Genomic DNA, 27,542 nt, shown 5'->3' on the forward strand with positions numbered 1-27,542 from the left:
TTGTACAAAAAACACAAATAAATATTATATTTAAAAAAAAAAAAATAAGGCAAAGCATTGCTCCACCCACTGGGCAGTTGTCACATACTACATTATGTGGGCCGCTGTTTTTAATGTATATTGACATTGCTCAGCCTCAGCACTGCTGACATTTGGGGTAGGTCATTCTTTGCTGGGGGCAGGGCACTGCCCTGTGCATTGTAGGGTGTTTAGCAGCATCCCTGGCCTCAGAGACCCAATGATGCTAATAGCCTCCACCCAGGTCAAGACAATCACAAATGTCTCCAGGCATTGCCAGATATCTCCTGGGGGAAAAAAATCATTGAGAATCTATGATGATGTATAGTTAGTTATTATTTCTCTTAGAAGAAAAGTTCCTTGAAGGATGGAGTGTTTTTTTCTACTTTTTCAAAACTAAAAAGTATATATCCCATTGCCTCATATATAATATCTAATAAATACTTAATTATTAAAAAAACTAATAACATTGCATAAAGAAAGTTGGGAGGCTGAAGATGGTATTGATAGATATAGATAACAAAAAACACATTTTTCTTAAAGTCTGTGTAATATTATGTTACTGAAACTGTGAAATGAGCACTCTTCTATGATAACATAGAAGATAACATCAACATTGGCCAATACTGCATATTATAAATGTGCTTTTAAGTATTACAACTAAGAGCCAGTTGCTATTTATGAAAATGATATTACTACAAAGCAAAGGGCATCTTTAATAAAAAGCTGCAGAAATTCAGTGACTGATTTCAGTTTTGCTCTCAATAAGCGATACAGGCAAATGAAATGTAATGGATAATTAAAGCCCAAATGAATCTGAGAAACAGAAGAACAGGATTAATGGCAGTAGATTATTTAAAACAAAACAACCATCCTGCCCAAGGTATTCAACTTACAGGAAAGTATTTCTGAACAACACCAAAATCGATAAAACCGATTATAATCCATACCACCAACGTCAAAGTTGATATGATGATGATAAATGGGACAAAATATCCACTAAATCGGTCAGCCAGTTGCTGAATGGGTGCCTATGAAGATAAAACACCAAGACCAGGGAGATTACAACCTGACAAGAAGTACAACACAAGTATGGATAAGGGCTCTTATCTCCTTCATTTACTATATTTAACTAATCAATCTCTACTTAATAAAATCTGCCTGATTCTACATAACTCTAGAAATAATTCCTGAAATGAGAAAGCTGAAGCTATAGTGTTCTTCCAAGTGTCTTCATTACCTTTGACATCTGTGCCTCTTCCACCAGTTTCACAATCTGAGCCAGAGTGGTATCATTGCCCACATGGGTGGCATTAATGAGCACAGAGCCATGTGCATTTATAGACCCAGCAATCACCGTGCTTCCTGGCTTTTTCGTGACTGGCATGGCTTCTCCTGGGGTGGAGAACAGAGAACAACCATCACTCTCTATATCCCATTCAGCATTCCCATGACTTGGCAACTGACAGACACCCACCTGAAGGGAATGTGAAACAAGTCACCTAACCTGTGATGAGGGACTCGTCAGCCATGGTATTGCCTTCCAGGACTTTCCCATCCACTGGGAACTTTCCCCCGGGGACAACCTTGATGATATCACCCCGTTGAACCAGCTCCATGGGTACTTGCTCCTCTCTGCAACAAAGGCCATTGAAGTTAAACACAGTGCAGCTCACCAGGAGCGGACCTTGTAGGTCTATCATCCAGTCAGGTTCCAGACAAATTTTTGGGCTATTTACACTACTTGCTTTACACAGAACAATAGGATTCATTGTATCCATTCATTTATAGACTTAGTCAATATTTCTTGGGCAGCTAGTAAGTGCCACACAGGGGACATAGCTGTGAACAGGAAGGCCAAGTCTCTACTCTCTTCAAGCCAAGTAATGTGAAGGAAATAGACAACAAACAGGGTAATATCAGGCAGTAAATAAGCGCTATCATGAACACAAAACAGGGCAATGCAACCAAAGGGCTTCTTTAAGCAGGGGAGAGGGGAACATCGGAAGGCCTCTCTGAAAGTTCAGCTGATGCCTGGATGAAAAAGAGGTCCAACATACAGAAGGAAGTGTCTTCAAGGGTGAGAAAACAGCTAACACAAAGGCACTAATGCAGGAAGGACATGTATTTGAGAAGCAGGAAGCAAGCAAGCAAGCAAGCATGTGAGAATGAAGTAAGTGAAGTACAAGCTGAAGTTAGAGATGTAGGCAGAGTGTAGATCCTGCTGGGTCTCGCAGACCAGAGTATGGCTTTTAGCAGAAAAGTGGCAAAACCTGCTTCACATTTTAAGTGATCTCTCTGGCTGCTGCATGAGAATGCACCGTAGGGAGGCAAAAGCAGAAGGTGGGGGAATAGTCAGGCTATTGCAGAAGCCCAGGCAAAAGACAACAGTGACTTGAACCAGAAATGAAGAGAAGAAATACCTAGGCTATTTCAGAGGCATGCATAAGCAAGATTTGCAGATGCAATGAATGTGTAGGTAAAGAAAAGAATCAAAGATGAGTTCTAGGTGTTTTGTGACTGGGTAGACAGATAAATCACTGAATGAGATGGAGACATCTATGGGAGAAGACGGAACAAACAGAATGAAGGACTTTATTCTGACAATATTGACTTTGAGATGTCTATTTGACTTCTAAAAAGAAATGTCAAGTAATGAGTTGGAAATATGAGTCTAGAGTTCAGACAAGAGGTCAGAACTAGAGGAACAAATTCAGGAGACTTCAAAATGCAGACTATACTTAAAGCCATGAGATGGTATGACCTTACTTTGGAGTGTAAATGGAAATGAGAAGGGGTCCTGGTGCCCTAGGCACTCTGCTTGCAGGATGACCAGAAGCAAAAGGGCCAGTAAAAGAGACTGCACAGAACCAGGCAGTGATGTAAAAGAAGAGAACGTGAGGACACAGCAAGAGTAAAGTCCACTAACAGATGAACGGATAAATAAAACGTGGTGCTTATGCACAACGAAATACTACTTAGTCAAAAAGAGAAATGAAGTCCTGATACATGCTACGACATGGATCAACCTTGAAAACAGTACTCGAGTTAAATAAGTCCCTCACAGAAAGGCATATATTGTATGATCCCACCTATATGAGACATATAGGAGTCGGAACCAACTCAACAGCAACAGGTTTAGGTTTTTGGTTTGAGCAGGCGACAGGTGGGATGGAGTAGAAAGAGGAGACTCACTGCTAGTGGAAAATAAGCTTCTGTTGAGGGTGATTTAGAAATGGATAATGGTGATGGTTTAACAATATTATGAACACAAATAATCTCACTGAATTGCACCCATGAAGAATGTTGACATGACAAACAATTTGTTACGTATGTATTTCCCACAATTCAAAAAAAAAAAAAAAAGAGAGGAAGGAACATTCATTCAATTATATCACATAAGTGGAGAGAGTGTTACAGAGTTGCAAATGTGTACAAGTTCATCACACGCCACACTTAAGAGGTGTGTGCTTTAATGAATGAGTTACACACCAATAAAGAAGAAAACGGAAACATTTTAAAAAGGGACAGGAAAGGGATAAAATGTGGATGAGAGTTTGAAATGAGGATAAAAGGAGTAATGATTGGATTTGAGTATACAGATATTACTATTTAGTGTCTAACCAATTTCAGAAATTGGTTGAGGCAGAAGCCCAATCAAAATAGGCTGAGTAGAGAATGTGAGGTGAGGAAACAAAGCAGCAATGGAAGACAGCTCAGTTAAGAAGTTTTGCTGTGAAAGGGAACAGAAAATAAGAGCAGGAGAAGGAGTGGAATCAAACATCAAGTGTAAAACATATTTATAAGTTGGTGGGAAAGATCCCACATAGAGAGAGAAACATGGTGCAGGAGAGGGAGAAGTACAGGAACAAAGCAGTACTGGAGAAGCAGGAGGCAGAGTGTCCAGAGAACTAAAGGGCTGGCTCCAACAGCAGCCCTCTAAAAGCCTGGCCCCAGTATACCTGCTGGTACACAGAGTATCGGCTCATGAACAAATGGGACCAGTCAGAAACGCAGGCATGTAGAACCAGTGGGGCTCCTCCAAACTTTCACTGTTGATTCCAATTCATAGCAACCCCCACTGGGTTTCCAAGACTGTAAATCTTTACGGAAGCAGACTGCTTCATCTTTCTTCCACAGACTGGCTGGTGGGCTTAAACCAGCGACCTTTAGGCTAGCAGCCAAATACCTTTAACTGCTACACCACCAATGTTGCTTCTGTTGTTGTAGTTGTTGTTGCTTTGTGCCATGGAGTCGGATTTGACTCATAGTGACCCTGCCTCGGGTTTCCAAGGCAGTATCACTACGGATTGCCCAACTTTCTTTCCAAGGAGTGGCTGGTGGGTTTGAACCACCAGACTTCTGGTTAGCAATCAGGTGCCTTAGGCACTATGCTACCAGAGCTCCCATGTTGCTTCTAGGTTATTTTAAATATCCCAAGGAGGGGTCGCTATGAGTTGGATCTGACTCGACAGCAGTGAGTTTGGTTTTTGGTTTTGGTTCCTTCCACAAAGACTGCTTTTAAACTATCACAGAGGGGAATGGACAAGAAGTGATTTTATTTGAGGAGGAATAACTGACAGTTACTGAGCACTAGGTATCATGCTAGACTTTTACATGTTTTATCTCATTAAATCTTCCCAAAAACTCATGAAGTGGGTGATATTATCCCCATTTCCACTGAAAAACTTGAGGCTCAAAGAGATTAATATTGTCTTAGAAATCTTAGAACTTATGGGCTCATCTTTAAAAACATTGCTATAGACAGGGTTTACACTCAACTGCTTACCTAAAGGTAGGCATTTGAACCCACCCAGCAGCTCCACGGAAGAAAGTCCTGGCAATATGCTTCCATTAAGATTACAGCTAAGAAAACTCTATGAAGCAGTTCTACTCTGCACACATGGGGTTGCCATGAGTTAGAATCAATTAGAGAGCAACCAACAACAATGTTGTTTATATTAAAGCAGCATGTGCAGACATGTTAAATATTACATTGGTATTTTCTTTTTAAAAATTATTCCAGAATTTCCTCTGTGCAGTGTGATTCACAAGCCTGCTCTGCTCACAGAGCTGCTACTTCCACTTCAGGGGTATCAACTCACTGCTCCAGGAGAGCTCTTGAAGGCTACTGGTGGCCCAGTCTAGGCACTGGGGACACACAGTGGGCAAACCTCCTGAGCTCAGAGTCACAGGGCAACAGTGTAATTGGGGCCAAGAGCACATGCTTCAGAGTTGAACAGTCCTGATTCAAATGCCCAGCGTCCTCCCTTCTGCAATGGCAGTGGGAAGAAGACCAATTTTGTTTTCAGGATTAAGTGAGATGGTGCATGTAAAGTGCTGAGCACGGCACTGTTGTAAAGCAAGTGTCCAATGAATGGTGATTTTTATCATCATCACCTAATTGAAGTTTTCAACTCTGACTGGTCTCTATGTAATAGGCACTATGCTAGGCTGCAGAGTCCTTGGCTGGTACAGTTAACACACTCAGAGGCTAGCCCAAAGACTGGAGGTTCAAGCCCACCCAAAGGTACCTGGGAAAAAAGGTCTGGCAATTTTACTTCTGAAAAAATAAGCCAATAAAAACCCTATCAAGCACAGGTCTATTTTGATGTACATGGGGTCATGAGGAGTCAGAACTGACTCTATGGTAACTGGTTTTACTGGGATTAAAAACCACTCATTTTTACTATAGCCATTGTTGAGTTTGCTATACAGTTTAATTGTCCACATATGCATCTGTTTTTGGCTACTAGGCTGTAAACCTCACGAGAGGACTGCTGCCACTGAGTTGATTCGGACTCACAGCTACTCCTATTGGGTTTACAAGGTGGTAAATCTTTACAGAAGTAGATTGCCTCATCTTCCTTCCATGGAGCAGCTGGTGGGTTTGAACCAACCTTCTGGCTAGCAGTCAAATGCCTTAGGCATTGCACCACCAGAGCTCCTGGTTCTAAATGTTTGCAACCCCAGCCTATAGTCCCTGGGTGGTATAAATAGTTAACGTAGTCGGAAGCTAACCGAGAGGCTGGAGGCTTGAGTTTACGCAGAGGAATCTTGAAACCAATTCTCTTCCTGCATAAACCAATTACTAACTTTTAAAACATTTGCTTATACAGCGATGATTAAAGAAATAGGTACAAGTGTCCAATTTAGCATCTATTTTTAGTAATTTTAATATCTACTTAATCTAACCTTGAATCTCCCTTCTGATTTGAATTAATCACATCTTTCTAACTCTAAACAGCTTGATTTAAGGTGAACAGCCCTTTATGGGGGTTAACAGGGGTCCTTCTAGTGTTAAATTCCAAGTAGTATTTTTTTCTTCAGAAGCTCATGCTCCCCTAAAATAATGAGCTGAGGGAACAGACTTCCTCCCTTAGTACATCTTCAGCCTTCAAAATTTCTGCCAGTCTGCTTATCTCACCCACCTTGTGCTCTCTACTCCCCTTCCTTGTCTAGCACAAGCCAAAAAGACAGGGGAAAAAATCCTAAGAGAATGGCCATTGGCCTAGGTTTGTAATTTTGTTTTCCTCCTAATTATAAGAAACAGAAAACTTGAATGTGGGACACTGGGGACCGGGAAGAATAGGCCCTTTAATGTCGAATACAGATATATGAAATGCATTTCTTTTAACATTTCACAGCTATTTCTTTCATTCAACTACAACGTGTCTGTACTCCTGCCACATATACGTCCCAGGGTGATCTTAAGCACAGAATGCCTGAGAGCCTGAGAATTGCCGACAATCTCAGGGAATCAGGAAAGGTTTGCAAAGAATGTGATGTCCTAGTTGAGACCTGAGGGACAAGGGGCCAGGCAGAGGAGGAGAGGAAGAGGCATTCAGAAAGAAAGCAGGTGCAGAGGCCTGGAGGTGCACGGAACTGACACTTCTGGGAAGTGCAAGTGGTGCAGGAGGCTGGAGCAAGAGGCAGAGGGCCGGTACCATCAAGGCACACGGAGGGGCAGATGGTGCCTTAGGAAGGGATTTGGTCTTTATCTTAAGTGCAAAAAGAAATCATTGGGCAGTTTTCCGCAACTGAATAATGCAATCAAATCTGTGCTTCAGAAAGATCTGAAATCGTCTGAAAATGGAGAAATAGGAGGCAAGACTGAACAGGAGGCCATGAAGAAATTGTTGTAGTTTTGGGGGCGAGGCAGTGGCTGTGGGGAAGGGCAGCAGTGAGTAATGTCGTGGAGCTAGAATCCAGAGGGGTGTGAAAGGAAGGAATCACAGAGGATGCTCAGGTTGCTTACTCAGGAGCTGATATGATGCGTCATTGGCTGACAGAGCACAGGAGGGGAAGAAAGAAGCTGGAAGAGAAGCAGGGAGAGATGATGGGAAAGTTTGATGGCTTTGTGAGCCACCTAAGAGAAAGTGTTCCAGTTGGCAAGTGAATCCTGGCACCTGGAGGAAAGTCTGAGAACAAGCTCCGCATGAACAGTAAATGAAGACAGAGGAAGAGAACTCCCAGAGGCAGTTTATAATAGGAAAATACAAGAGAGACAGTGTGGAAACCCCAATGGTCACTGACATTTCAGGAATGAGAAGAGTGAGGAAATTCCACAAAGGAGACTGAGAAGCAGCAGTAAGGTATGAAAAGATGTGTCAGACTGATCATACATGTAAATGCTCACAGCACCCATGACTTAGGACAGATGGCCCCAGCGGATGAAAAGAGAGAGAAAGGGAGGGAGAAGCCCAAGCCTCTCAGGGAACTCCAGTTGCCTTGAGAAGGGGGTGGCCCAGGTGCCACATGCTTGTCCCCACAGCCAAGCCCAGACACAGGAGGACCTCAGATAGCCTGAGGGAAGTGGAGGCTGACTGGGAGAGCCTTGGTACACAGCATGCCCTCTGTTACAGTACCTCAAAAGGTACCTGGACTGCTGCTTGGCCCTGGAAAGGCAGGGTGTGAATCTGGCCTCATGTCTTCCTTGCAGCTTGGAGCATCCTGTCAGGAAGGAGGGTGGAAACAGCCATCCTTGTTCAGCAGACAGCAGAGAGGTGAACTGACTCATCCAAGTAAGCAGCCATCAGAGGCAAGGCCAGGATGGAAGTTTGGTCTTCTAGCTAGCTTTAAAAATGTTACTGCTACATTGTAATGGGAGTAGTTAGACCCATAGTGTGTGTCCACAGCCAAGAAATTAATCACTGTTTTTGGAAAAACAGTGAGTTATGACAAGTGTAGCCCCACATTCCTTCTGCTTCTCAATTGGCTCACCCCTTCTGGCAAAGACACATGTATCTTGTATTCAATTCAGTGAGGCAGTTCCAAGCAATTGTCAGTGCTATCAAAAGTACTTCAAAATGGAAGGAAGAGTCCAGCAGGACTATGAGTCAAAATGAAATGCAGTCATTGATGGATTTATTGCCTGTCTGAATGTTTCTACTTACCAGAAACTTCCATGTCATTCACTTATAAGGAAGAAAACATGTCAAGGCATTATGAGCACTTTAGAGGCACTGAAGCAGTGCAAGTGGAAGGCCAGAAGTGCCAACTGCCAGATCACACCAGGCTCCTTAGTCTGGGAGACAGTTCTGCACAGTGATTGAGAGGGTAGAACTAGTGGCCAGATGCCAGGGGCTCAGCTTTAGCACTTTTCTGTCATGGACACTAGGCAAGTGACCCACCTTGGTGACCTTCTGATTCTTCCTAATGAAAACAAGGACCACAGGGTAGATATCAGAATGAAACTAGGTAATTTAGTAAAGTGATTAGAATTATACTTATGTTAATTGTGTGCACAGTAAATATTCACATTTCAGCCATCATTACTATAATTATATAATTATTATTTCCAAGCCAGCATCCACGCAAAACCCAGTACCCCTGTGCTGTGGGCATCATCAGCCTCTGCCTCATTAATATTTCATCCCTGTGTGTTCATGCATGGTTCATTTACTCAGCAAATACTTCCTGCATACCTGCTCAGCCTCTGCTCTGGAGACACCACTGAGGACAAGGGACCTGCCTCAGCCACCCCAGGGGCATGTCCTCTTGGAGGACATCTGTATAAACTGGTGCTGAATGGAGAAGTGTAGGGTGGAGAGGGAGACAGGAAGGACATATAACTGGACTTGGCTACACACAGGGGAGCTTCTTGGGAGAGGCTGTATAGAATTTGAGACTTGAAAACTCACAAACAGTCAGCTTGGCCCAGAGGCTGTGGTTGGGGGATGCTGTAGGCACAGGCAACAGCATGTGCAGAGGCAAAGGTGTAGGATCTTTCAAGGACTGAAAGTTGTTCCCTTCCTCTCCCCGCAAAGCCCCAGATCTGTGGCTGATTCAGTGTGAAGTGTGCTGCACTGGGCTCTTGAGGCTGTAGCCTTTCAGAAGCACATTGCCAAGACTTTCTTCTAAGGGGCCTCTGAGTGGGTTCAAACCACCAACCTTTCTTGAGTGCTTAGTTATCTGAGCCACTCAGGGACTCTGAAAGTTGGCCAGTGAGGCTGAAAGACAGACTTGAGAGAGCTGGTGCAGAGGCCAGATCATGCAGGAACTCTTCTGCCTTGCTACAAGTCTACACCTGATTCTAATCCAACAGTGAGCCACAGGGTATTTTTTAAGCTTGCGTTTCAGTCTGGCTTCAATATAGAGAATGGAGAGCATGGAGCATACAAGATCAAAAGTAGCAGTCAGACAAGAGCCAATGGTTGGATAGAATTAAACAGAATGAAAAGATATTCAGGAAATAAAGTTGACAGGACATGGTAACTGATTAGATGTGGAGAGTGAGTAGGAAGAGAGGAAAGGAGGGAACAGACGATGTGCCTATGAAGAAGATTAAGGAGGAGCAGTGGAGAAGCAGGTGGACTAGTAGGTGTTGGATCAAAGAAGCCAAAGAACCAGAAGACCTTGGAAATGAGGGAGTGGGCTTCCGGGTAAATGCAGCTGATAGGTTAGGTAGGAAAAGGACTTAGGGGCATCCACGGGGTTTAGCAATAAAACCAGGGAAGTCAATGATGGCCTTGGCTGTGGCTGTGAAGACTGGGAGCACGGAATAACCAGAACATAAGGCAGGAGAGAAGGCCCATGGAGACTTCTCTTCAAGGAGCTCAGTTGTAAAAAGGTCAAAAGCAGCAGGGATATGGGATCCAGGAAGGGTAGTTTAACAACTGAAAATCTAGAATATATGTCCTAGTGGATGGTAACAATCAGCAAAGAGGGAGACACTGAAGATCAATGAAAAATCAACGGAGAGGCCTGGGAGGAGAGATGCCTCTTTTGCTGGGGCAGCAGGGGTGGGGAGGCTGCCTGTGGGTGAAGGCTGTTTGTAGGCTGAATGGCATGAAATTGATGGATTTCTCATCCATAGCTTCTATTTCCAGTAATCTCAGGAGTGAGATCATAGGCTAAAGGGGGAGGTAGAAGGGCCAGAGAGACAGTTAAGGAATTTGAAGTAGGCTGGAAATAAACCATTGCCCAGAATACAAAAAAAAGAGGTTAGCCAGGCAATACCGTAAAAATGTTTATATTATTAAACATGCTTTAAGAGTCAATATCTATAAGGGTTAAGAATGGACTGCTAAGGTTATATCCTAATTCCACTACTTAATAGCTGTGTGATGTTGGGCCAGGTGCCTGACCTCTCTGTAAAATAAGGATACTTCATGGCATTTATTTGATTAAACATAGAGGCTAGAACAGTGTCTAAGACAGTAAATGCTGTGTAAGTTTCAGCAATAATGATAACAATGTTGAATATCAACTAACATTATAAAGAAAATAAATCTTACTCCTATCATTATTCTTTGGTACATTGAAGCCCTTTTCCCTCTACTTTGTCTGACTCCTCCAAATCTTGCAAGAAAAATCTCAACTCATATTCCATGTTCGCTTTGAAGTTTTCCTTGATCACTATTAGCTTTCCTCTTCCGAATTCTTGGGATACTAATAGGCTGTACCTCTCATTTGCCATTTTAGCATATATACGTGACTTTGAACTCTAAGACATTTTAACCCACCTGATGATTTAACTCACCTGATGATTATGTTGTCCTCGCCAAGGGTCACAACTGTGGCTTCTGTGGCTTGGAGAGACATAAGTTTGGCAAGGGCTTCTGAGGTTTTGCTCTAAGAGATAACCAGAACATAAACCAGAGCTATGGTAAACCAACCTATCAAACCTAGACCTACACACACAAGCTGGTGTTGGAAGCGGCTGGGAGATAGCCCCTGCAGGAAAGACTGCTTCCTCACAACCTACCCTGTAATAAAAAGACTCTAGCAAGAGAGAGGGAGCTCTTGTGGCGTAATGCCTAAGGCATGTGACTGCTAACCAGAAAGCTGGCAGTTCAAACCCACCAGCCACTCTTGGATGGAAGGTTGGGCAATCTACTTCCGTAGTGATATCCTCTCAGAAACCCAAGGAGGGGTCATCATGAGTTGGGTCTTACTTGACGGTAGTGCATTAGCAAGAAGGAGTTAGCAATATTCAGCTGTGCCATCATCATACTGAGTCTACGGTGTCTGTGTCATTCAGTTTTATGATTTATATTTCAGGTTAAAAATAAGCAAAAAAAAAAACCTGCCTAGCCACTGACTGTTTTCTTTTAGTTCAATCTAATTCCTTTTAGGGTCTCAATCTCATTCTTTCATAGCATATGTTAAAACACTATGTATAATGCATGGCTGTAAGACGGAAATACAGATTTCCAGACCAAGAAGCTAAGTTATGTACTAAGAGATAGTGTAAACTCTGACCTGAAAGCCAGGGTCCTTCCGATTCTACAAGGCACCTGAAGAAAGGTCTTAACGATAAACCAGATTAGCTGGGATTTCAGAAGTAGCAACCCATTTGGAGATTAGTGATCCGAGCATCTAATTATAGGTAGGTTTCATATTTCTTTAAATCTTTCACTATATTGTGTGCAATTAGTAAGTCTAAACATAATGTGCAGATGAACTGAGATTTCTATTACTAAAGGAAAAGCTTGTTTTAAGCCTCAAGTTGTAGTTACCTTTGCCACGTGTTCCAGCCATCGCCCCAGGGCAATGAACACGAAGAGCATGGGAGGTGTGTCAAAGAACGTCACTGGGCTCCGCTCGGCCTTCTCGGCAACGGCCACCACCAGGATCACCAGAGAGTAGACATAGGCAATGGTTGTGGCCAGCACAATGAGCACGTCCATGTTGGCTGCTTTGTGCTTCAGAGACTTATAGGCCTGGACATAGAAGTACCACCCACCGAGGAACTGGAAGATAGAAAGAAGAGTGAAGACTGCCTAGGAGCAAGGAAGACAGCTCATGGGGTAATCTCAGCACAGAAGGCCCTTCCAGGTGGCAAATACTGTAGGTGTTTGCATAATTTTGACATTACGTTTTCCTCCATAACTGATGTTTAAGAAATGTGTCTCCTGTGACAGCCACAGGAACAAATTAAGGCATCTAAGACCTTTAAAAACCAGATTATACAACCAGAGTGTTCACCAACTGGAGAATGGTTAAATAAATTATGGTTCATTTATAGTGTGTACTGTGCTACGCATACCTGAAGTAGGATATACTAGATCTATAAACCACTGGTGTGAAAGATGACCAGGAGATACAGTTAAGTGAAAAAGCCAGTTACAAAATCAGTATTTCTACTATGATCTCGTTTCAGTTAAAAAAAGTCTATGAACTACAACCAACGTTATGAAACAAAATGGGTATAAATTGTTAAATGGAAAACTAATTTGTTCTATATACTTTCATGCAAGCTACAATAAAGAATAATAGATAAAGCAAGAAGAAAAAACAGTATGTATCTGTATTATGTGAACACACACACACATACACAAATGTGCATATTCTCTATATAGATGGAGATCTGGAAAGATATATACCCAGTTCACACCTATTGATAATATTGTGGTAACCCCGGGGAATAGGACTGGGCTGGAGGGGAGACTAAGACCAATGAAAGAACATCTTCCCTTTTTCTTCTTATACTATGACTTGAATTGTTTACAATAACTCTGTATTTGTAACTAAAAAGAAAACAGGAAAAAAAATCAGCCTACAAATGCTTGCCCCCAAATAGTTCTAAATCAAAGGAGTTTAATTTTATATTTTAAAATATATGCATAATGGGCACATTTCCCACTAGAAACATGACTAGTTCCTTAATATCTTTCCAGAGCAAAAGGTCTATGAGGCTATCTCTTTTCCTCAAAGGTAAGACCACATTTGTGCCTTCCAAGAGAAGCATGAGCTCCAGGAAGGTCCAGGTGCTACTCCCAACAACATAGGTAAATTACACCAAACAATAAGCAAATCAGAGACAAACTGTGAAGCACCAAACCTTCCTGGAAGAGTTCTGATTACCTGTAACCAACTCTGAAACCAAGAGTAGAAACAGGCCCTTTTTAATCCTCCATGTCAGAGGGCAGCAAATGGCTGGGGTGGGGCTGAAAAGCTTCAATAATTGCCACTTAACCAAGCTGCAGACTGCACTTGTCATAAGAGGACACAGTGTCAGGGCACACAAGGATGGGGCCCATCTTTCTAATACCTACCTGGACAAAAGTACACAAGATGAAGAAGATGAGGTTTAGAATGGACAGTCCTGGGATGATGTTGTGGTCTAGGACCATAGATTCATGAGGTTCATGGCTGGGTATTAGCATATAGATCATTAAACCCATAACTGGAATGCCAAACACCAAGCTGCACAGGAAAGACTTCTTCCATCTGAAAGTAAACGGAGCCAGAGAGAGATATTAGATATCACTTCTCACCTGGATCATATGCTGGCTCCCTCCTGAGGACTTGGTTTGAGACTTGCCTTTTGTCTGGGCAAGACCACAAAGGGCTACACAAAAAGGCTCTCTCCCTGACACTGAGCATCTTGGGAACTTCTGAAGGTCTAAACATAGCTGCAAGGATCTTCCACAGATACTTGAACCCAAGCCCCTATGTTCATGGACCTGATGAATTACTTCCAAAGTAGCAGTAAGACAACAGAGTCAAAGAAGTTTAGCACCCTCAGTCTATTGACTGCCTATACAGCTCTTATCGCAAAAGGCAATAACTGACACAAGCAATATTGTATGGTAAATCAATGACACATTTAATTTTTTTGCCTTTTATTTATTTTTAAATTTTCATTGCAATATGTGTGAAAGTTTACAGAGCAAATTCTTTTCCATACAGCAGTTCATACACATTTGTCTCATGGCACTGACTGCAAATTTCCCACAGTGTAACAATTTCTCTTCCCACTTCCTCCCTGTAGTCCTCTTCCCTGTTACTCCCACACCCCAAGCTGTCTTCCTGTGCAAACACTGCCCTTCTATTCTCCCATGATTGATGGCTCCAAGTAGTGTATCAACCTGATATAAATGTTCACCACATATGCCTATCTATTATTTGGGTGGAAGCCACAGAGTGGGTTCAATTTCAGGCCTGAAAGGAGGCTAGGGGCTACAGTCTCAGGGGTCTCATCAGGCTCTATCAGATCAGCAAACCTCATCTTTTTTTTTTTTTTCCACCTATGATTTTGAGTTTTGTTCCACATTGTTCTCCCACTCTACCAGGATCTCCTGCACCGATCCCCTTCTAAGTGGTTGACAGTGGTAGCCAGGAACCATCTAGTTCTTCTGGTCTCTTGGTCATACAAGCTTAGGACTGAATTGCTTACCAGTTTCTTGGACTAATGGTTTCCATGAATCTTTGGTTTTCTTCATTCTTCTTTGCTCGGGATGAGGAGAGACCCATTGTTGCATCAAAATGGCCACTTGCAAGCTTTTTGTGTGTGTGTGATTTGGGTGAAAGTTTATAGAACAAATACATCTTCCATACAGCAGTTCACATATACTTTGTCTGACATTGACCGTAATCTCACACAATGCAACAGCTCTCCTCCCACTTTCTCCCCCAGCCACCTCTTCCCTGTGTTCTTCCCTTCCATGCACTCCTGCCCTACAAGCTGTCTCCTTGTGCATAGACAGCCCTTCTATTCTCCCGTGACTGATCTCTCCAAGGAGTTTATCTCATTAATGTAAATGTTCAGCTCATATGCTTGTCTTTTGTTGGGCTGGAAGCCACAGGAGTGGATTCACTTCTAGACCTGAAGTGCAGCTAGGGGCCATAGTCTCAGGGGTTCTACCAGGCTCTATCAGACCAGCAAGCCTGCCCCCACTTCTTTTTCTTATGATTTTGAATTTGGTTCCACATTGTTCTCCCACTCTATCCAGGATCTTCTACACAGATCCCCCTCCGAGTGGTTGACAGTGGTAGACAGGCACCATCTAGTTCTCGTCTCAGCCACATAGGATGAGGATTGCATGGTGTACCAGTCACTTGGACTAATTGTTTTCGTGTGTCTTTGTTTTCCTTCATTCTTCTTTGCTCTGGACAAGGAAAGACCCATCATTGTATCTAGATGGCCACTTGCAAGTTTTTGGGTTTTTTTGAATTGTGATTTGGGTGAAAGTTTACAGAGCAAATTCACTTTCCATACAGCAGTTCACACACACTTTGTCTCATGACATTGACTACAATGTACCACAATGCAATAGCTTCTGTCCTACTTCCTCCCCATAGTAAACTCTTCTCTGTATCCTTCCCTCCATGCTCTCCTGCCCCAAGCTACGTCCCTGTGCATACACAGCCCTTCTATTCTCCCATGATTGTTCTCTCCAAGGAATGTTTCTACCTAGTGTAAATGTTGAGCTCATATGGCTGTCTTTTGTTTGGCTGGAACCCACAGGATGGGTTCAATTCCAGACCTGAAGGGCAGCTAGGGGCCATAGTCTCAGTGGTTCCATATGGCTCTATCAGACCAGCAAACCTGGTCCTTTTCCCCCCCAAATGATTTTGACTTTTGTTCCACATTGCTCTCCCACTCTATCCAGGATCTCCTACATAGATCCCCATCTGAGTGGTTGACAGTGGTAGCTGGGCACCATCTAGTTCTTCTGGTCTCGTAGTTGTATAGACTTAGGATTGCATGGTGCACCAGTCGCCTGGACTAATTGTTTCCATGCACCTTTAGTTTTCTTCATTCTCCTTTCCTCTGAATGAGGAGAGGCCCATCAATGTATCTAGATGGCTGCTTGCAAGTTTTTAAGATCTCAGTTGCTACTCACCAAAGTAGGATATGGAAAAATGTTTTTGTGTAGTATGTTATGCCAATAGAACTTGATGTACTGAGCCCACAGGTCCAACTATTTGCTCCCTCTGGATAGCTGGCTAGAGCTAAGAGAAGGCACCACAACCTTCTGCCTTGTCAGCTCTACTATACACCTGGACATTCTTACAGCACATACAAATACACATGTAAAAACATTGTGTGCTAACTCTATACATACATGGTTATGGGCACACTACCCCTGCCTAGACATACCTGATTACCTGATCATTCAGCCTGTCCACCTATCTATCTACCCATAGATTAATGATTGCCATCACTGACAATGCAGTACTGTACATACGAAAGGGTTCATCTTTGTTGTCTATACCTTCCATGTACCTCTCTCTGTATTCCTCTTCCTCATTGCTACCATGTTGATCACTCACATTTGGTACATTGCCCTTTCATTCACCCAAATCAACACTTGTCTGTACCAATCCAGCAGTATTCTCTCCCCTCCCCTTCCACCCCTGGAAACCAATAAAGAAAGTTTCCTTCCACATATAAACCTTTCCTTGACTTTTTACAATAATGAACTAATGTAATATTTGTCCTTCAGTGATTGACTTATTTCACTCAGCATAATGTCCTCCAAGTACATCCATGTTATGCAGTGTTTTGTAGATTCTACATTATTCTTTACGGTTGCATAGTATTCCATTATGTATATGTACCACAGTTTGGTTATCTACTTTTCTGCTGATGGGCACCTACGTTGTTTCCATCTTTTGGCTATATTAAATAGTGTTGCTATGAATATGGGTGTGCATTTATTTGTTCTTGTCCTGGCTCTCACTTCTTTAGGATATATTCCTAGTAACAGGATTGCTAGATCAAATGGTATTTCTAATTTCAACTTTTTAAGGAATCATCATACTGCTTTCCACAGTGGCTGTTTCATTTCGTTGCTGACTCCACCAGCAGCGTAAGAGAGTCCCAATCTCTCCACATCCTTGCCAGCATTTGTTATTTTCTGTCTTGTTGAACTTTGCTACTACTGCTGGGGCAAGATGGTATCTCATTGTTTTTTTGGTTTGCATCTCTCTAATGGCAAATTATTGTGAACATTTCTTCAAGTATTTGTTAGGTGCTGGATATTCACTTTGGTGAAGTGTCTATTCATGTCTTCTGATCATTTTTGAACTGGATTGTTTGTCTTTTTGTTGCTGAGGTATTGGAGTTTTCTATAAATTTTAGAGATAAGTCCCTTGTCAGATATGTCATTGCCAAATTTTTTTTTTTTCCCAATTTGCAGGTTCTTTTTTAATTCTTTTGAAGTAGTATTTTGAAGCACATAAAAACTTAACTTTTAGAAGGTCCCATTCATTTAGTTTATCTTCTGCTATTTGTGCATTTTGGGTTACACTTGACAGTCTACTTATGTCATAAATAAGGGCCCCTAAATTTGCCCCTATTTTTTTCCTTGAGGAACTTTATAGTTTTAGGTTTCACATTTAAGTCTTTGATCCATTTGAAGTTAGTTTTTGTGTATGGTGTGAGGTATGGATCTTGTTTCATTTTACTGCAAATGGATATCCAGTTTTCCAGCACCATTTGTTAAAGAGATCATCTCCTCCCCATTTAATGTATTTCAGCTTTTTGTCAAGTATCAGCCGACCATAGGTCAATGGATCTATTTCTGGGTTCTCAATTCTTTTCCACTGGCCTATGTGTCTGTCATTGTACCAAACCCAGGCTGTTTTGACTACTGTGGCTATATACGAGGTTTTGAGATCTGGGAGTGTGAGACCTCCTACTTTGCTCTTCTTCTTCCATAGTGGTTTGCTTCTCCAAGGTCTCTTTCCTTTTTACATTGATTCTGACTCATAGCAACCCTTCTTAGAGTTTCGGACCCATGTATTTCTACAGAAGTAGATTGCCCAGTCTTCCTTCCAAGGAGTGGCTGGTGGGTTTGAACTGCCAGCCTTTGGGTTAGAAGTCAAATGCCTTAGGCACTACACCACCAAAGCTCCCAATATAAAATGAGTGATTGGTTTTTCCATACCCTTAAAGAATGTTGATGGGATTCTGGATGGGGATTGCTTTGAATGTATATATTGCTTTGGGTATTACTGACATTTTCACAATGTTTAATCTTCCTATCCATGAGCATGGTATGTTATTCCATTTATATAGGTCTATTATGGTTTCTTGAAGTAGAGTTTTGTAGATTTTCTTGTACAGGTCTTTTGTGTCCCTGGTAAGATTTATTCCCAAGTATTTTATTGTTGGGGATAGCTATTATAAATGGTATTGATTTCCTTGTTTCCTTTTCAGCAATCTCTTTGCTGGTGTAGAGGAATCTGACTGATTTTTATAGGTTGATCTTGTATCCTGCTACGATGCTTAATCTCTCAATTAGTTCCAGTAGTTTTCTTGCTGAGTTGCTTGGGTTTTCTATGTATAGGATCATACTATCAGCAAACAGGGATAGTTTGACTTCTTCCTTACCTATTTGGAAGCCCTTGCTTTCCCTTTCTTGCCTTACTGCCCTGGCTAGGACTTCCAATACAATGTTGAGTAGAAGTGGTGATAGAGGGGATCCTTGCCTGGTTCTGATTTGCAATGGGAATGGTTTCAGTCTCTTTCCTTTGAGAATAATGTTGGCTGTTGGTTTTGCATATGTTGTTGTTGTTATGTGCCATCGAGTCGGACCTGACTCATAGCGACCCCTCCTTGGGTTTCTGAGGCAGTATCACTATGGAAGTAGATTGCCCAACCTTCCTTTTGAGGAGTGGCTGGTGGGTTGGAATTGCTAGCCTTCTGGGTAGCAGTCAAATGCCTTAGGCACTACGCTACCAGAGCTCCCAGTTTTGCATATATGCCCTTTATTATGTTGAGGAATGTCCCTTCTATTCCTATTTTGCTGAGACTTTTTATCAGGAATAGGTATTGGATTTTATCAAATCTTTTTCTGCATCCATTGATATGATCGTGTGGTTCTTTATTTTACTTAAGTGATGGATTATGCTGATTGTTGTTCTAATGTTGAATCATCCTTGCATACCTGGTATGAACCTCACTTGGTCATAATGTATTATTATCATTTCTTTTATATATTGTGGGAGTCTATTGGCTAGGATGTTGTTGAAGATTTTTGCATCTATATTCATGAAGGATATTGACCTGTAGTTTTCCTTTTTAGTGATGCCTCTGCCTGGTTTTGGTATCAAGGTTATGCTCATTTCATAAAATGAATTTGGGAGGATTCCATCCCTTTCTATTTTCTGTAACAGTGTGAGTCGGATTGGTGTCAGTTATTCTTTGAATGTTTTGTAGAATTCTCCAGAGAAACTGTCTGAGCCAGGACTTTGTTGTTGTTGTTGTTGGCAACTTTTTTATGACCTGTTCAATTTCTTCTTTTGTTTTGAGTCTGTTCAAATTTTCCACCTCAGTTCATATGAGTTTAGGTAAGTGGTATGTTTCTAGAAATATGTCCATTTCTTCTAGATTTTCAAATTTATTGGAGTAGAGTTCTTCATAGTATCCTGATACCACCCTTATTTCAGTTGGTTCTGTTGTGACACTGCACAATTAATTAATTTATTCGTGTTCTTTGTATTCTCTCCCTCTTTTCCTCTGTTAAATTTGCCAGTGGTCTGTCAATTTTATTAATCTTTTCAAAAAACCAACTTCCAGTCTTGTTGTATTTTTTCTATAGTCTTTCTATTTTCTGTTTCATTTGTTTCTGCTTGAATCTTTATTACTCTTTTCTTTTGCTGATGGTAGGCTTTTTTTGCTGCTTTTTTCCTAATTGTTAGAGATGCTGGGTTAAGGTGTTGATTGTGGCTCTTCTTTTTTTGATGTGTGTATTTATTGCCATAAATTGGCCTCTGATCACTGGTTTTACTGTGTCTCAAAGATTTTGCTATGTTGTGTTTTCATTCTCATTTGATTCAAAAATTTTTTTCTTCTATTATCCAGTTGGTTTTAAAGAGGGTGTTACTCACTTTCCATGGATTTGCTCTTTCTCTGTTGATCATCCTATTGTTGATTTCTAATTTGATAGCTTTATGATCTGAGAAGATGCTTTGCAGTATTTCAATGTTTTTAAATTGATTAAGGCGTGCTTTGTGTCCTAACACATGGTCTATCCTGAAGAATGTTCCATGTGTACTGGAAAAGAATGTATATGTGCTGTTGTTGGATGAAGTGCTCTGCAGATGTCTATGAGATCATGTTGGTGGATTGTATTGTTTAGCTCTTCTGTGTCTTTGTTGAGTTTCTTTCTAGTTATTCTATCTTTCATTGAAAGTGGTGTATTAAAGTCTCCTATTATGACTATGGAGTCATCTATTTGTCTTTTCAATTCTGTTAAAGTCTGATTTATGTATTTTGGGGCTCTTTCATTGGGTTCATAGATATTTATAATGGGTATGTCCTCTTGTTCAAGTGATCCTTTGATTACATAATGTCCTTCCTTGTCTCATATGGTGGTTTTTGTCTTAAAAGTCAATTTGATCAGAAATTAATGTTGCCACTCCTGGTCTTTTCTGGTTGCCATTTGCTTGATATATCTATTTCTGAATTTTGATTTTTAGTCTATTTTTGTCTTTGTCTCTAATGTGTGTCTCTTGTAGACAGCATATTGAAGGGTTATGTTTTCTTATCCAGTCTGCAACTCTTCATCTCTTGAGTGGTGCATTGAACCCATTAACATTCAATGTAATTATCAACAAGTAGGAATCTGTTGCTGTCATTTTGTTATGTAGTTTTTCGTGGTGTTGCTGATTTCTTTGTTCCATATAATTTTCTGTGCTGAGCTCATTTTGTTTATGAATTGTGTTATCATTTCCTTTGTTGCTATTGTTTTAGTATTTGGTAAATATTTGTGCTTGTCCTCTCTTTTATTGTGATGTGAAGATTTATCATTTTTCTTTGAGGTTACCTTGTGATTTATAATTTTCTTCCCAAGTTTAGAACAGTACATTCTATCTTGCAATTGCTTTTGCCTTCTTCACCATTTAGCAGTTCTGTAAGTACATATTTTTTTCCCTCCTTTTGGTTTCATTTGCCAATTGATGTCTCTGGTTCCCTTTTTACCATCTTGTAAGCTTATTTTACTTTGGACACTTCTATGACTGAGTTGGTTTGTGGGTTATGTCACCATGTATGTTACTGGTCAATTGTTGTTTGCTGTTGTAGGTTCTGTGTCCAAAGGACTTCCAAGAGCATTTCTTGTAAGTCTTGCTTGGTTTTAACACATTCCCTTAATTTCTGCTTATCTGGAAATCTCCTTATTTCACCATCATATTTGATAGATAATTTTGCTGGGCATATAGTTCTTGGTTGGAAATTTTTTTCTTTCACGGCTTTATATATCCCATGTCATTGTCCTCTTGCCTACATGGTTTCTGCCAAGAAATCAGAGCTTAGTTTTACTGGTTGCCCTTTGTAGGTAACTGTTCACTTTTCCCGAACTGCTTTCAGAATTGTCTTTGGTTTTGGTGAGTCTGATGATGATATGTCTTGGTGATTTTCTTTTGGGAACTATCCTGTTTGGGGTTCGTAGGACTTCTTGAATGGATATATTCTCATCTTTCATCATACCTGGGAAATTACCTTCAAACAAATCTTCAGCTATTTTCTCTGTGGTTTTATTTGCCTCTTCCTGTTCTGGAATTGTGGTTACATGTAGGTTATTCCTCTTGATGGTATTCCACATGAATCTTAGGCTTTCTTCATCATGCTTTGATCTTTTTTTCCCAGTTGCTCCCTTTCCAAAAGTACTGAGATATTTGTGTTCAATCTCACTAATTCTGTATTCCATTGATTCAATTTTACTCCTTTGCCCATTAAGTGTTTTATCTATTTCTGAAAATTTAGTAATAATCTTCTGGATTTCTGTCAGTAGATTTTGTATCAATTCCAATTTTTCATTTATTTTGTAATTTTGTTCTTGTATTGTCTTCTGAGATTGTTCTAGGGTATTTTCTGTGTTTTCCTGAATTTTGTCAGTGTTCTCCTTGATCTGTCTCTCAATCTCTTGAAGGTACCTAAATATAATTCTTTTGAATTCCTTATCAGGGAGTTCCAATGCTGTTTCTTCTTCAGGGATGTGTTCTGGGTCTGTATTGCAGTCTTTTGTTCCTATTGCTTTATCTTGCTTCTTTGTGTGGACAGTTATGGTCTGTTGCTTCTGAGACACTTGATTGTATTGGTGATTGTATGTTGGAGTGATTTGCCCCAGATTTTTGTTTTCTTTGTATGTATCTGAGTAAGCAGGGTAGTGTACTCTTCTATGCACTAGTTGGCAGCACTTATGCACTCACCACCTGTCTCTTATGGGTATGAAAGAGAATGAGAGTGGCTGTACAGATCTCTGTTAGATCTTTGTGAAGAGCAGTTAAGTCATATTGGCTTTCAGGTATCACTGGCAAGTTGGTGCAGAAGCGTTACCCCTCACTCAGTAGGTGGGGCTGCAGGAGATATGCGTATGGTTGGGTCGTATGGGCAAAGTTGCTGTCTCACACTCAGACAAAAAGAACAATTAAAAAAAAAACACCAAAAAAGAAGAGGACAAAAAGGAAAAAAAAAAGGGGGGGGGGAGCAATAAATGAGATGAAGCATTTAAAGAAATACTTTAAAAAGACAAAAGAATTACAAATAGAAAAAAGAAAAAAAACAATATCTGGGGAGGGGGGAAGAGTGATGATAGTCTGTAGATTAGAACTTCTCAAATATTGGAAAATAACTGTGCTACAAAACACACACACAATTTTCTATTTGGTTATTCTACTATTCTGTTTGTAGTGAGGGCAAATTGGGAGGTTCAATAAATTTAAGGACATTTAATATACACCATAACTCTGAATCAACGTTGTTGTTTGTTTCTTTTTGGTCTCACATGGTTGATTATTCTGAGGAATAACATTCCTCACGACTGTTACTGTTCACTTTATAGACCTGTCGTTTAGTTTCAAGGTGATTCCTGGGGGTGGGTTCAATGCAGGTTTGAAGGGTGTCTAAGAGTCACAATCTCAGGAGTTCCACCAATCTCTATCAGTCCAGTAATTCTGGTCTTTTCTATGATTTTGAATTTTGCTCTAATTTTTCTCCCATTCTACCCAAGACCTTCTGTGATCCTGAGCAGAGTGGTCAGTAGTGGTAGCTGGGCACCATCTAGTTCTTCTGGTCTCAGGATAATCGGAGGTTATGAATCATGTGATCCATTAGTCCTTTGGAATAAGCGTTTCCTTGAGTCTTTCATTTTCTTCACTCTTCTTTCCTCTGGATAGGGAGAGACCCAATAGTTTCATCTTAGGTGGTTGCTTGCTACCTTCTAAGACACCAGTCACTACTCATCACAGTAGGATGTAGAACATTGTCTTTGTGAAGTGTTGTTGCTGTTAGGTTCTGTCGAGTCATCTCCAACTCACAGCGACTCAATGTGCAACAAAACAAAACACTGCCCAGTCCAGTGTCAGCCTCATAATCCTTGCAATACCTGAGCCCATCGTTGCAGCCATGTGTCAATTCATCTCATTCAGGGCCTTCCCCTTCTTTGCTGACCCTCCACTTTACCAAGCATGATGGCCTTCTCCAAAGAATGGTCCCTTCTGACAACATGACCAAAGTAGGTGAGACAAAGTCTGGCCATTCTCACCTCTAAGGAGCATTCTGGCTGCACTTCTTCCAGGACAGATTTGTTAGTTCTTTTAGCAGTCCATGGTACATTCAGTATTCTTCACCAACACCACAACTCAGAAGTATCGACTCTTCTTCGGTCTTCTTTATTCATTGTCTAGCTCTCACATACATACAAGGTGATTGAAAATATCATGGCTTGGGTTAGGCACACCTTCGTCTTCAAAAAGACATCTTTGCTATTCAGTGCTTTAAAGAGGTCTTTTGCAGCAGATTTGTCCAATGCAATGTATCTTCTAATGTTTTGACTGCTGCTTCCATTGGTGCTGATTGCAGAACGAAGTAATATGAAGTCTTTGACAACTTCAATTTTTTCTCCATTTATTGTGATGCTATGTACTGGTCCAGTTGTGAAGATTTTCATTTCCTTTATCTTAAGCTGTAATCCATACTGCAGACTGTAGCCTCCAACCTTCATCAGTAAGTGGTTCAAGTTATCCTCACTTTCAGCAAGGAAAGTTGTTTCGTCTGTGTACCGCAGGTTGTTAATGAGTCCTTTTCCAATCCTTATGCCACATTCTTCTTCCTATAGTGCAGCTTCTCAGATTATTTGCTCAGCATACAGATTGAGTAAGTATGGTGAAAAGATACAACCCTGACTCACTCCCTTCCTGATTTTAAACCATGCAGTGTCCCCTTGTTCTGTTCAAATGACAGCCTCCTGGTCTATGTACAGGTTTCTCAAGAGCACAATTAACTGTCCTGGAATTCCCATTGTTCTCAATGTTATCCATACTTTGTTATGATCCACACAATCAAATGCTTTTGCACAGTCAATAAAACATAAGCAAACATCTTTCTGGTCTTCTTTGCCTTCAGGCAAGATCCATCTGAATCAGCTATGATAACCCTCCTTCTATGTCCTCTTCTGAATCCAGTTTGTATTTCTGGAAGTTTTCTGTCAATATACTGCTGCAACTATTTTTGAATCATCTTCAGTAAGATTTTACTTGTGTGCTATAGTAATGATATTGCTCAGTAATTTCCACATTTTGTGGGATCACCTTTCTTTGGAATGGGTACAAATACAGATTTCTTCCAGTCAGTAGGCCAGGTAGCTGTTTTCCAAATCTCCTGGCATAGCCAAGTGAGTGCCTCCAGCATGGCATCTGTTTGTTGAAACATTTCAATGGGTATCCTGTCAATTCCTGGAGTCTTGTTTTTATGCACTTCCTTCAGTGGAGCTTTGACATCTTCCTTCAGTACCATCGGTTCTTGATCGTATGCCACCTTCTGAAATGGATGAACATTGACCAATTCTTTTTGGTACAGTGACTCTATGTATTCCTTCCATCTTCTTTTGATGTTTCCTGCATCATTCAATATTTTGCCCATAGAATCTTTCAATATTGCCACCTGAGGCTTACATTTTTCCCTCAGTCCTTTCAGCTTGAGAAATGCAGAGCATGTTTTTTCTTTTGATTTTCCAACTCCATGTCTTTGCACGATTCATTGTATAATTGACTTTGCCTTCTCAAGCTGCTCTTTGAAATCTTCTGTTCAGCTCTTTTATCTTGTCATTTCTTCCATTTGCTTTAGCTACTCTCTGTTCAAGGGCAAGTTTCAGAGTCTCTTCTGACATCCATTTTGGTCCTTTCTTCCTTTCTTTTTTTTTTTTTAATGACCTTTGCTTTCTTCATGGATGATGTTCCTGATGTCATCCCACAATTCCTCTGGTTTTCAGTCATTAGTGTTCAATGCATCAAATCTATTCTTTAGATGGTCTCTAAATTCAGGAGGGATATAATCAAGGTCATATTTTGACTGTCGTGGACTTAACTGTCTTCACCTTCAACTTGAATGTGCATATAAGCAGTTGATGGTCACTCCACAATTAGCTCCTGGCCTTGTTTTGGCTGAAGATATTGAGCTTCTCCATTGCCTCTTGCCACAGATTCCTGTGTACTCCATCTGGTGAAGTCCACATGTATAGTTACTGTTTATGTTGTCGAAAAAGGTATTTGCAATGAATAAGTTGTTAGTCTTGCAAAATTCTATCATGCAATCTCCAGTGTTATTTTTATTACCAATGCCATATTTTCCAACTACTGGTGATTCTTCTTTGTTTCCAACTTTTGCCTTCCAAACACCAGGGATAATTAACACATCTTACTGCGTGTTCAGTCAATTTAAGACTGCAAAAGTTGGTGAAAACTTCAATTTCCTCATCTTTGGCTTTGGTGAGTGGTACATAAATTTGAGTAACAGTATTAACTATATTAATAAAAACAGTATTTGAATAACCAGTATTAACTGGTCTTCCTTGTAGATGTATGGATATTATCCTATCACTGACAGAACTGTACTTCAGGACAGATCTTGAAACATTCTTTGTGATGATAAATGCCATGCCATTCTTCTTCAATTTGTCATTCCCAGCATAGTAGATCATATGGTTGTCTGATTCAAAATGGCCAAAACCAGTCCATTTCAGCTCACTAATCCCTACAATATCGATCTTTATGTGTTCTACTTCATTTTTGACAACTTCCAATTTTCTGAGATTTCATACTCCATACATTCCATGTTCTTATTATTAATGGATATTTACAGCTGTTTCTTCTGATTTTGAGTCAGGTCACATCAGCAAATGGAGGTCCTGAAAGCTTTACTCATTCACATCATTAAGGTTGGCTCTACTCTGAGAAGGCAGCTCTTCCCCAGTCATATCTCAAGTGCCATCTGACCTGAGGGGCTCATCTTCCAGCACTGTATCAGACAATGTTTCAAGGTTATTCATAAAGTCTTCAGTAATATATCAGACAGCATTTCACTGCTATTCATAAGGTTTTCATTGGCCAATTCTTTGAGAAGTGGATGGCCCCTTCCTTCTTCTGAGTCTTAGTCTGGAAGTTCCACTGAAACCTGTCCACCATGGGTAACCCTGATGGCATCTGAAACACCTGTGGTATAGCCTCCAGCTTCACAGCAACACGTAAGCCCCACAGTATGACAAACTGATGGACAAGTTCGTCTCCCTTACTCGTTCCAAACTGTCACCAGCTTATTTTCCCGGTCTCCCTCAGCTGTTCCAAACCACCACTGGCTCACTTCCTGGTGTCTCTGTGTGAACTATGTTATGCCAATTGACTTAGCTGGCCCCTGAGTGTGGTCTTAAGCCCCCAAGCCCAGTGACTCATTCCTACAAGGTGATTTGTATGGCTAAAAAGTTTTCGTAATTTTGCCCCATTTACTCTACTACATACATGGATATATTTATAGCACATACAAATAATGAATGTAGAAATATCCTCTGCCAAACCTATATATGGTCATGAGTGCAGTCCCATTTGCTTATTCAAAGATTTTTATTTGTTCTTCTGGCAATCACAACTGATTTCTACCTACAGTTCTTTTTAAGGTAAGAAACAGTCAAATGAAGAAACAGTTGCAGCCTTCAGCTATAGAATGTTGTTATACTTTAACACATCCACCGTTTAAAAAGTTAGAGCATCATTGTGAATGTGGTCATCACAATTTGCCTTTATCAATGAATGGATGCAGCTTCAGAATGCCTTCTCCAAAACTGCTTTGCTGCACCTAACATTGCTGGTACACTGTCTCAAAGTCAGAGTTATTCCCCTAATAGGGATCCTGCAGTGAATTGCTTGATGTGGCCCTTCTAGCCACTGTCCTCCATTCTGTGATGTTTTGTAAATCCCATTATCCATGCCTATTTGGGGTGGTGTGGTAGTTAAGGTCAGGTATCAACTTGGCTGGGCAGCTGGTAGTAGTTGTTGTTGTTGTTAAGTGCCGT

The 27,542-nt window shown here is 40.9% G+C and overlaps 1 protein-coding gene across 1 annotated transcript in view; it reads right to left on the reverse strand.

The window, feature by feature from the left end:
- ATP7B (ATPase copper transporting beta) overlaps nucleotides 1-27,542 on the reverse strand; it is a 116,767-nt gene that overhangs the window by 19,766 nt on the left and 69,459 nt on the right. Inside the window, exons 7-12 of the mRNA XM_007945229.1 lie at nucleotides 13,521-13,695; nucleotides 11,982-12,215; nucleotides 11,003-11,094; nucleotides 1,526-1,653; nucleotides 1,259-1,413; nucleotides 915-1,049 (exon numbers count right to left, since the gene is read on the reverse strand). Coding sequence (XP_007943420.1) covers nucleotides 915-1,049; nucleotides 1,259-1,413; nucleotides 1,526-1,653; nucleotides 11,003-11,094; nucleotides 11,982-12,215; nucleotides 13,521-13,695 — 919 coding nt within the window. The remainder of the gene's footprint in view (nucleotides 1-914; nucleotides 1,050-1,258; nucleotides 1,414-1,525; nucleotides 1,654-11,002; nucleotides 11,095-11,981; nucleotides 12,216-13,520; nucleotides 13,696-27,542) is intronic.

This window comes from Orycteropus afer, unplaced genomic scaffold (assembly GCF_000298275.1).
Source record: "Orycteropus afer afer isolate SDZICR_OR568_19922 unplaced genomic scaffold, OryAfe1.0 scaffold00134, whole genome shotgun sequence".
NCBI lineage: Eukaryota > Metazoa > Chordata > Mammalia > Tubulidentata > Orycteropodidae > Orycteropus > Orycteropus afer.